The 11,005-nt window shown below is 34.6% G+C and overlaps 2 protein-coding genes across 2 annotated transcripts; both read left to right on the top strand.

The window, feature by feature from the left end:
• The first annotated feature begins 93 nt into the window (after positions 1–93).
• Positions 94–3,010, top strand: LOC126676758 (uncharacterized protein At3g52155, chloroplastic). The gene is made up of 5 exons (XM_050371035.2): positions 94–476; positions 559–658; positions 738–917; positions 1,072–1,189; positions 2,462–3,010. Exons 1-5 carry the CDS (start codon positions 200–202, stop codon positions 2,528–2,530), a joined length of 744 nt encoding a protein of 247 aa, XP_050226992.1. The 5' UTR covers positions 94–199; the 3' UTR covers positions 2,531–3,010.
• A 1,055-nt stretch (positions 3,011–4,065) lies between these two features.
• LOC126676761 (uncharacterized) lies at positions 4,066–10,999 on the top strand. The gene is made up of 14 exons (XM_050371040.2): positions 4,066–4,256; positions 4,695–4,849; positions 4,941–5,022; positions 5,113–5,216; positions 5,517–5,643; positions 5,720–5,814; positions 5,934–6,057; positions 7,430–7,510; positions 7,694–7,792; positions 7,880–8,062; positions 8,642–8,785; positions 8,871–8,927; positions 10,324–10,461; positions 10,685–10,999. The coding sequence occupies exons 2-14, from the start codon at positions 4,809–4,811 to the stop codon at positions 10,892–10,894; spliced, it is 1,485 nt and encodes a 494-aa protein (XP_050226997.1). The 5' UTR covers positions 4,066–4,256; positions 4,695–4,808; the 3' UTR covers positions 10,895–10,999.
• The last annotated feature ends 6 nt before the right edge of the window (positions 11,000–11,005 follow it).

Here is an 11,005-nt window from a genome sequence, read left to right as displayed (position 1 = left end):
GCATAAAAGGACAGGCATAGATATAAACAGAAACCCATTTTACGTTTATGCCCCTCACAAACTTTTCATAAGAATTTTTTTTACTGCCTAATAACTAAATTAATGGATAAAACTAACCAACTCTCTTACCCCTCTCTCTCAAAGCAAATTACAGTACAACATATGATGTCATCTTGAGAAGTGACCGGACAAGAGACAAATGGAGATTAACAGTAGCATTCTAAGTAGTACTCCGCCGCTGATGATGCGGCCGCCGCCACCGCCGTATGGTTTGAGGAGGAAGAGGAACCCGATTATCTCTACCAGCTTCCGCCTGAGTTTATCCGTTCATCATCATCATCGGTGCAAGTCATTGGCCACAACAACAGAGATACTGCAACAAAAAGATGACGAAGAAGAAGAAGCTAAATCAGCGGGCCGTCGTCTTATTCTCCTCCGCCATGCTAAGAGCTCTTGGGATAACCCTTCTCTGCGAGGTTTTTGTTTTATTTGTGTAATTTTTTTTTCTTATGCTCATAATTTTTAACTACACATTAGTGATTAGATGAGAATTTATAGATCATGATCGACCTCTGAGCCAAGCTGGAAGAGCTGATGCTACCACTCTCTCTCTCAAGCTCCAACAGCTCGGTTGGATTCCTCAGCTTATTCTCTCTAGGTACTACTCTGTGTTATGTTATTAACAACTTCCAAACAATATGCCTTAGTTTCTAACTATGTGCTGTGAATTAATTCAGTGATGCTAAACGTACGAGGGAAACGCTTCAACTTATGCAGCAGCGAGTGCCCGCTTTTTTGAATGCCCAGGTTCATTTTATTTCTAGCTTCTATTCCATTGCTGCAATGGATGGACAGACTGCTTACCATCTTCAGCAAGCTATCTGCAAGTATTGCACTGATGACATCCATACTGTTATGTGAGTTGGTTCATTTTACCGTCTCGCGTTTCTTATGTGTTTCTTGTGACCACTAGAGCGTTTTTAGTTCAGTTCTGCGGTTTCTTTTATTTCAATCATCTTAGCAACGGATTTCGTGTGAAATGCTGCAATCATGCTTGGCTAATTTGTGCAGGTGTATGGGACATAATAGAGGGTGGGAGGAGGCTGCCTCAATGTTTACTGATGCTTTTGTGGAATTGAAGACGTGCAATGCTGCTTTGCTCCAAGCTACTGGCAGTTCATGGGAAGAGGTTAGAGACCGTTTTCTCTTTTATGAATAAATTTGAGTGGTTTACTCGGTACTCTCTATGTTTCTAACTGATAATGATTAAGAGTGTAAAATTGGTTTTTAGATGCTATTATTTAATGCTCGTCTTGATTTGAAAATTATGCTACTGCCGTCAATTTTTTTTGGATTGGGAGCAAAACTGGGGTCAAGAAAACATAAATTCAATTCAAGAAAATGTATGTTTTCCCTGTTCTCTAGTTCCGATATGGAAGAAGATAGTGGAGAGCATTTTTCTATCACAATTGTCCTCTTCATTTTCTCTTTCTCATTAACTTTATCCCCGAACTGGAGAGAAAATTAATTGTGGTTCTTCCCTGTTTCTCTCACTGTTATTTTTCAGATATGCTGCTAATTGTCTGGGAATCTAATATGAGAAAAGTATAATGAGCATAGACTTATGAGTGCTATTGTTCCAGTTTCTCAGTAGCATCCTCATCATACGGATTAGTATTTGGCATTTCCATAAGCTAAGTTTCCTGAGGTTATTAGGTTCATAAATAGAAGAAGAAGACAGATTCTGAAAAATGACTTATAATTCAGTTCACAAAAGCATATCAAGAGGTACTTAAAAACACACTCATGCATGCCTATGGAACTTTGAGAGCTTTGAGGCTTAGCGTTAAAGACCTGGTATCATATTCATACTTTTGAGCATTTAGCGTAAAATGAAATTAATTGGAAGCAAGCAAAGTGAACACAGATAATTTACCAAGAATTGCATACTCTAGCTTCTTATTCTAAAGCTATGTCACAGCTATATTAGAAGACAAACTTAGTGTAGGAGATCTACAAATACAGCAAAAGAAATTGTTGGATGAATTTTTTAACTTAAATGTTAAAGTCTATTTATGTAAGCCAATTCAGACTAAACAAGAGCTAATGAATTTCCTTCTTTGGAAATTTGGAATCCTACTGATAGGTTCACTAGAGACCATAAATTGTTGGTTGCGGGCAGGGAGGTGGCAGTGTCCCATATGAAATGCTAAGTTCTTCTGAATTGATTGATGGTATTTTTTTGTTCGAGATGGTACCAATACAAGTTTTATTTCTGACATTGTTCTAAATTGAGAATTCCACAGCAGAAGAAAGCTGAATGAAAAAAATTATCAGATAATAATGAGTTCAAGTAGTTATTCTCAACGAGATGTTAGGTGTAGTTTGATAATTATTGACAGATAATTGTTGTTTCTGATATTCATGGAACTTTATCTGACCCAGTATGTTCCACTCTCAGGCATTTGCTTTAGCAGGACTTGGAGGTTGGAAGCTTGAGGGCATTGTTAAACCAAGTAACAGCATGTAGCCTTTACCAAACATTTTGAGCAAAATCAACACCCCTGTACACTCTTTCCCAAATTTAAAAGCGAAAAATTGCCATCTCGATCTTACCTTATTCCTTTACTGTACAATTAGATGTTCTAAATTTCTAATTGTACAAATCACTAGCCAAAGCCTGAACGGGATTGTGCTCCAACTTGATCGTCGAGGCCTTTGATATAGTTAGGGGGCAAACCTCTCAAAAAATATTGGACCATATGTGTAAAGATGAAATGAAATGCTTCTTGATCCTGTACAGAAGGTATCACCTCCTGCAGCTCAATGATCTGGTTGGTCTGCATTTCTTTTGTAATTGGGGGTACTTTTACAGATGCCAATAAGCTTTTCTTCTTTATGAAATGAATAGACTGCAGAATAGAATTGGATTACTGTAGTTTATGAGCTTTATTTCATGCTTAACCAAACATGGCCTTGGGGTATTTAATGGTTTTTTTTTGTTGGTGAATATTTCCATTTTTATTTTATGGAAGCATGACATCACATATAGATGGATGATATATGAATATGAGAGACTTGAAATCCATACTTCAGTAATTTACATTTTTTTATAAATACCACCCGCAAAAAATCATTTTCCATTTTTTAATATCTATGTCGTCTTCCAAATATTATAATATTCAAATCACTCGAATATTTTTTAAAATAAAGAATATTAATATTTTTAATTATTAACATTAGTAATTTTTATAATTGAAAATAAGTAGTTATTATGTTTTTAATTGTTAATTTTTAAATATTTAATTTTGGAACAAATTTAAAGATAATATCAAATGTTTTAAAATAAATTATTATTCTAATTTTTAAAATATTATTTATTGCTTATCGTAAATAATATTAATTCCTTCAACAACTGATTTGGCAAAATTTTATGGGTAAAAAAATACCGATGTGAATGGCGAAATAGTGTTTATTTCGGTGTTCATGTTAGCATTTATTGACGGAAAATTGTTTGGTGTTTCAAATTAAAAAAAAAGTGATAGTTTGAGTCTTAAATTTGCCAAAATTCGTGTTAAAACTAAAAAACACTCTAAAATTTGTAATTTTTTAAAGTAGTTAGACATCAATTATTTTATGGTAAAAATATATTTTTGGAAAGAGTCATTCACTCTAGCATATTTAATGTGATTACTCTCAAACTACCATATTTTCAGAATGTAATTACAAAAATTTGGGTCATAAACTGCTAATTACATTCGGTATCCAGTTTCAAAATATTTTTTTACAAAAATACCTTATTTTACTCAGCATTTACTCAAACGATTTTGGTACCTCACGTTTCATTCCGTTAACGATTTGATATTTATATTTAACAAAAAGACCTTATAGCTTACAAAATCAAAACTGAGGTATCTCAAACCGTTCGATTTGTAAATAAGAGGTATCAAACTGTGAATTATGACAGATGTGAGACGACTGAGAGTAATTTGCTCTACTTATTTTTTAAATTTGAACACACAAAGTGTGATAATCTTTTATGTTATTAAGATTAAGAGAAAAAATATGTAAAGGAAAAGCAAAAATGGAAATATTAATAGCTAAAAGCAAGAAAAGGTGAATCGCAGCAATTGCCAGGCAGGCAAGCTCTGCAACCGAGTTAACTCAGCTCCAAAGTAGAAAGTTTATCGAGTAGACCCATTTCACTCACTTTTTTCCTTCTTCTACTCTCTCTCGTTGACCACTTCTACTCTCAGGTGAATCATTGATCACACTTATTATTACTATTATTATAATCTCCATTTGTTGCTGTTAATTCATTTTTCTAAGGTTTTCAAAGTGCGAGTATTTCTTTAATAGTACTTCTTTTTTTCCTTTTGGGTTTGTGATTTTGAGCAAAATGTTTGGAGTAAGCAAATATTTTGGAGCTCTAAATGTTATGCGTGTGGGCATGTTTTTCAAGACTTAATTTTTGAGATCTGAATTTTTGTTGCCTTTCTAGTTTTCCCATAAGAAGCTGTTAATTAATCAAACAAGTAATGCTTTCTTTAGTTTTGGATTTAGGATAGAAATGTGCTGAATTAGGTGGCTTTTATTGAGTATTAGAACTGCCAACTCAAAGCTAGAGCCAGAAACAGTAACCCTACTGGGACATTTTCATGACCTGCATTTCTTGTTCTCGTGTAATTCACCAGCGCTAGGAAATGAGAAGAGTCGTGAAGTGAATTGTGTGATTCTTTTCTCTCGATAGCTCGATTTTTGGTTTCTGTTGAGAGATAAATCCTTCAGATGCCCTACAAACATCGGATATGATTGATCAATTCATCAATTTCGTCATTCGCCCTCCCAGGTTTCACTTCACTCTTCTTTTTTTTTGTTTTCTGTACAAATTGCTGCTGCTATTTGATACTCATATATGTATTGCTGCTCTTGAAATATAGGGCTGATTATAACCCAGATCTGTATTTGTGGGAGAAGGATTTCACTCTTGCTGGCAGAGCATACAAGAGACAAGACTTGGAGGCAAGTATGGACTTCAATTTCACACTACTTATCTTGCTGTGTTTGTGCTGATTTACACTCATGCTGATTTTTCCCTTCGCTTTTTTGCAGCTCACCAATGCAAGGGGTCATACTTTGCGCTGCAGTCACTACGTGCCTTCGCCTTTTCCTGAAGATACTCCTCTTCCATGTGTTATTTACTGCCATGGAAACAGGTAGGCAATCACCGTGCAGAAAACTACATTCACTGTAGCTATCCCATTCCTTTCCTGCTTTTTGTTAGATGCAGATATGATCTAGACCCATAATTAATGCATGCCATCTGTCTACTATTTAAACGGTGTTCTTCATTGCTTCCGCCGAACATATTTTTCATTTATTTTACAGTATCTGTCAATAGCATGAATTTCATTTCAACTTCTTACCAGTACTGCTTTATTGTTGTCATAAAGTGTATTGTACAAATAAGAAAACAGCTGAAAATGACTCTATTTTCATCATGCATAATCATGCAGTGGGTGCAGGGCAGACACAAATGAAGCTGCAGTCATTCTTCTTCCATCAAATATAACTGTTTTTACTCTTGATTTTTCCGGTTCTGGCTTATCCGATGGTGACTTTGTCAGCCTTGGTTGGCATGAGGTATGCTCCCTCTTTTCTCTTTTCTAAGGACTACTGCCCTTTAATTTCTCAACTCTGTCTGTTTCTCCTATAATAGAAAGATGATCTCAAGGTTGTGGTTTCACATCTAAGAAGCAGCAAACACATTTCCCGTATAGGCCTTTGGGGGCGATCAATGGGAGCCGTCACTAGGTACTTTCTCATTGCTGTCTTACTTGTTTTATGTTTCCCTGTCATATTCTGCCTCACTTATCTGAGCTTTAATCCTTGTAGATAGCTTATAATATATAGAATTTCTATAATTAATGCAGCCTTCTTTATGGAGCAGAAGACCCATCGATAGCTGGAATGGTGTTGGATAGTGCCTTCTCAAATTTGTTTGACCTGATGATGGAACTTGTAGATGTATATAAAATTAGGCTTCCAAAATTTACAGTATGTCTCTCTCTCATTAGTTCACTAATAAATACTTTTGAGTGCCATACAGTAGTATATTTCCATACCATTTGCTTTATTATTTCTGTTTTCACATTCTATTAGTGGTTGAACACTCGGACTCCTTTTCCTATTTATTTAAGCTTTCTCCTATGTGCATTGTAATTTTTGATTAAAATGTAAACTCATAGGACCCAAAGTCTTGTAATAATTTGACTTTACCACGTTTTTAAATGTTTATTATGTAAATGTATGGTTATAATTAACTTTTCACATGAATATTGACTAAATAAAGGCTCGATAAATAAAATTGGCGTTATGAAGGACTTGCTTAATAAAGAAGCTTAAATCAACTTAGGCTATCTTATTTAATTTGTAATCTCGTAATAAATATTCCTGTGAAAAGTGAATTTTAACCATATATTGGTTATAGACAAACTAAAGAAGCTTAAATCAAATTAGGCTATCCAATTTAATTTGTAACCTCCCAATGAATATAGACAAACTAATAGGCTATAATAATTGAATTCATTTTCAGAAGAGGTGTAGTCTTCCCGTATTTACAGTCTCTCTCTTTAGCTCACTAATATAAAATTTTGAGTGCCATTTGGTACATCTCCATGTATTATTTGCTTTATTATTTCTGTGTTTGGTATTGGTGGTAGAAGTAGAACATTCAGATGCTTTTGCAATTTATTGAAGCCTTTTACTATGTGTATATTTCCTTTTAGTACGACTCACATTCTTAATATATCTCAATTTTTAGAGATAAAATTATCTTATACATTATGCTTTAGCGCTGTTTTACATTGATCAGTCACTGAATCCTTATGTGCAAGTGCATCTTTTTAGTATTTCTGTGATGCTGTCTTGGTAGTATTGTTGAGTTTGTGTGCCAGTAATTTCATTGTGCTTAAATATGAGTTAAGCATCATTTGTATCATGAACTTGCACCAGATGAGCAATTAGTACCAAAAAAACTTTTTTGTCAATTAGTTTAGTCTGTCAGACTTTTCTATTTTATGAAACAAAATTGATATATTCTGTTTAATTGATAAAAATAGAAAAGTCCGAGAGAGTATCAATTTTGAAAACAAATGTGAAGGGCCAATTGACCAAATATTTGGATTAATTGATCATAATTTGGGCTAATTGATAAAAATTAATAAGTGTAATGTCTAATTAATAAAAAAGTTAATTGCTCATTACATATAAGTTTAGGGGGGAAATTGATATACATGTCCTTAATAAGTAGTTAATTTGGATGCAACGTAAGTTAGTGTGGTAGGAAATTGGAGTTGAGCTTTGAATTTTTATGTTTTTAATGTATCCTTTACATAATTAGAAGTCTTTAATCTTTACTTGCAATCAGGTTAAAATGGCAGTACAGTACATGCGGCGCGTAATTCAAAAGAAGGCAAAATTTGATATAATGGATCTTACTTGCCTAAAGGTCTATCCTCTTCCTTCAGATTATTAAAAGAATCCTTTTGTTTGAGAATTGGTACTGTTTATTTGTATAATTTTATGCTATTGAGTTCATAATGACCTTATCTTGCCTTTTATTTTTATTTGTGAATATCTTAATAATCGTTTTTATTCGAGCAAACATTTTAATGCTCCTCGTGGCTTTCAGGTTGCACCCCAAACATTCATCCCTGCCTTATTTGGGCATGCTAGTGAGGACAAATTCATTCAGTCTCACCACTCGGACCTCATTTTTAAGTCTTATGCAGTAATATGCCACTCCAAAGATCTTCAATTTTCCTACTAAAGTGTATGCTGATTTCCTGGAAAAGTTAATCGATCTGATATTGTGCAGGGGGATAAAAATATGATTAAGTTTGATGGTGATCATAACTCCTCTCGGCCACAGTTTTACTATGACTCAGTTTCCATTTTCTTTTTTAATGTTCTTCACCCTCCTCAAAGTACTGCTCCTTCAAGTAATCTTGAGAAATATTACAATTTGGGCGATTTGAATGTTGGTGCTGGCATAGATGAGGTGATTTCCATATTAATAGAGTTGTTTTTTTATAGATATTTATTGTTAAAAAATGCCATTTTGGTTCTTTGAATTCAAAATCTTTGTTATTATTCTCTCGGTGTCTTGATGCTTAACCAGTCGAGGGCATTTGGCATATTCCCCAAAACAGTGTAAGCTTGAGAAGACTATGGTTTTTGTGGGTAGAAAGTAGGATACAGTGCATAAGTGAACAAAAATTTGATCACATTTATAAATGCTAAATGAAGGAACTAGTTTCTGGCATTGATGCGTTTACATACTTTGTGGTAAACTGATAACTTTTAATCTAAAAGTATCGGTGCATTTTGAGGTCATAATTATATCAAAATAAGAGTCACTGGCTATATTTGGTGCCATTCCTTCGTGTGAACTGTGAAATAATGACCCAACTTCAAGTCCTTTAAGTCGGAGCCAAAAATAAACCGCTAAATGTGTGTGGTCAATGCATTTGCAGAGCGAAGGGATTGATATTATTTTGTTTCTATACACTATCATGATCGGACAGTGCACTATGCCTCTTATACCTTAGGACTGACATTTATTCCCTCTTTTTCATAGAGCCTCTTATGCGAGTTAATCACAGGCCTCCGATCTGCCTGTACTGATGCTGCAAGTTCATCTGCAGCCCCTCCTAGCATTCCAATCATAAAACCTGTTGATGAACTTCTTTCTGAAGTACCGCCAGTTACTAGTATAGCAGTGGTATGTTAATCCATCCCCCTTAAGTGCCTTTCCTATTTACATTTTGAACCTCTTCGATATAAATATTTATAATTTTATAATGCAGGATTCCTTGGTCAGTGAGAATGATAGGATCAGCAAAGATGATCCATTAAAGTTGCAGGTGATGTTCATTACTTTTGTTTTATTTTATCTACTCGAACAAGAAAAAAACTTTTTCAGTCATTATCATGTAATTAAAACAAGAGATTGAAAACACAAAGCCCAAAGTTAGAAAGAACAGGAGTGTGAACAGGTAATTAACGAATCAACTAAATATATTTGGACCTAACAATGACCATGTCTCAACTCAAGTCAAGTCAGTGGCTTTGCGCTTTTGCATTTTATACCATTTCATTGCTTATGACTAGCCTATGTGGAAAATTCACCTCACATCAAGAGAGTTGCTTAGCCTCCCTTTTTTATTGTTTAGTACTTGTGGATAAAGGAAAAACAAGAATTTCATCTGAACCTCGTATAGCTCGTCCCTTGATTGAAAGATAACTAGTATACCGCATAAGCTCAGCCTCCCAAAAAACAAAATCCCATTTGTACCCTAAAAAGTTAAATTTATTTCCAATAATTTGACAATAAATTCCTGCTGGTGATGGCATTATCATGAATTTAATCTTGCAAGTGGTGGCCAAAAACATCTGATATCCAAATGGAGCATAAAAATGGATAAACACTCAAAAAGAAGGATCTAAATTTAAGAAGTCTTGGGAACTTCTTGGTTAATGTGAAGAAGACAGGAATTTAATTTGTAATGGGTGCACTCCTTTCTTTTTAAACAACTGGAACTGAGATAAGAGAAATAAATTACCCTCTTCGTCTCAAATTGACAAGCAATTTAGGACGAATACAATATATGACAATTAATTTTATAAGTAATAATTAAGTGTCTATAATGTGGGACGAAGATACTTTAAACAATGCCTATCAATTTGGGATGGAGGGAAGATACTTTACCTCTAGCTATGACATAGATGGAAATATTGCTGGGGCGGGATTCTTTAGTTAAATCTACTTGTTTTTTCAATTCATCTTCCTTATCTAAACTTCTAATCATGAATAAGACTAGTGTAGAGAGGCTGCTATAAGTATGATCCTTTTTCTTTGTTCTTTATGCTCTATATCAGTTCTATTTTTCAACCTATACTTAGCTCAATGCAGCTTCATGCTAATGCTAGGGCTTTTCGTAACAATTTTTAAAGCAATATAATGCCTATTAGGCTTGTCTTTTGATGTTGGAAGTAGATCAAAGCTACCAAGCTCAAAGCTTTGCCAAAAATAGTTTCAACTGAAAACTAGAATTCCAAGTTGATCTTTGCTTAAAATATTACCCATGCTTTTGCAAGTGAAATCCAGCATATACAGGATGCTCTCTTCAGGAGATCAGCTGTTGCTTTAATTAAGTTCATGTAAAGCTAATCTTATGTCACAAGGATCATAATCCAGTTAGTGCATTCTAGTTTTCTACTACTGATATTTGATGAAACATTGTATATATGATTCCACAGGATAAGCCAAATGTCCAGGGCGAGGATTGTTGTTCATACACCAGCTCAAATAGAGAGAGTTGGGGAAGATGCTCTTCCCTTGGAGGCAGCGATGAAGAATCTTCTGCTGAATGCAGAGCTACTGACAACAGCCATGAGGTCTCTCTAGCATATTATGATGTCATGTCTTCATTTGACTTGTGCCTTTAATTTCATTCATCTGCCTAAGAAAATTGGATCCACTTCTCATCTCTCGCTAATCTGTTAATTTTACATCACATTGATCGCCGGAGTTTGTTACATTCATTTGTGTTTAAGCAGCTGATCCTCTATTCATTCATTTGTGTTTAAGCAGCTGATCCTCTATTCTTATTGAATCCAGATATCCATAGAGGCTTTTGCAACACCTCTAAGAAGCACACGACATAAATCCCCTAATGCCGGAAAAGAAGAAAAGAGAAAGAAGAAGATAGCCATAGCAGTTCCAAAGAAGCTCAAGGGCGATAAACTTGAAAAGCTTGAAGCCCTTAGTAAGCGGCTGCGTTATTGCATTTTAAGGCGAGTGAACCATCAGAGACATGGCTCTTCATAACTTCAGCTGTACCATAGTAACAAGTTTATTGTCAACTGATTGAGATTATCTCAAAGTATCTCTTCACCCTCGCTTTTAGTTAATAGTTATTGATTCTCTTCTAAATTCCCG

This window comes from Mercurialis annua, linkage group LG4, assembly GCF_937616625.2.
Source record: "Mercurialis annua linkage group LG4, ddMerAnnu1.2, whole genome shotgun sequence".
Lineage (NCBI taxonomy): Eukaryota > Viridiplantae > Streptophyta > Magnoliopsida > Malpighiales > Euphorbiaceae > Mercurialis > Mercurialis annua.
This window is presented reverse-complemented; position numbering and strand designations above follow the sequence as displayed.

Coding starts and splice junctions, on each gene's coding strand:
- LOC126676758 (XM_050371035.2), top strand. CDS start 200: ATGGAGATTAACAGTAGCATTCTAAGTAGTACTCCGCCGCTGATGATG. Junction 477..558: donor GGATAACCCTTCTCTGCGAG/GTTTTTGTTTTA, acceptor GAGAATTTATAG/ATCATGATCGACCTCTGAGC. Junction 659..737: donor CCTCAGCTTATTCTCTCTAG/GTACTACTCTGT, acceptor GAATTAATTCAG/TGATGCTAAACGTACGAGGG.
- LOC126676761 (XM_050371040.2), top strand. CDS start 4,809: ATGATTGATCAATTCATCAATTTCGTCATTCGCCCTCCCAG. Junction 4,850..4,940: donor TTCGTCATTCGCCCTCCCAG/GTTTCACTTCAC, acceptor CTTGAAATATAG/GGCTGATTATAACCCAGATC. Junction 7,511..7,693: donor TGGATCTTACTTGCCTAAAG/GTCTATCCTCTT, acceptor CGTGGCTTTCAG/GTTGCACCCCAAACATTCAT.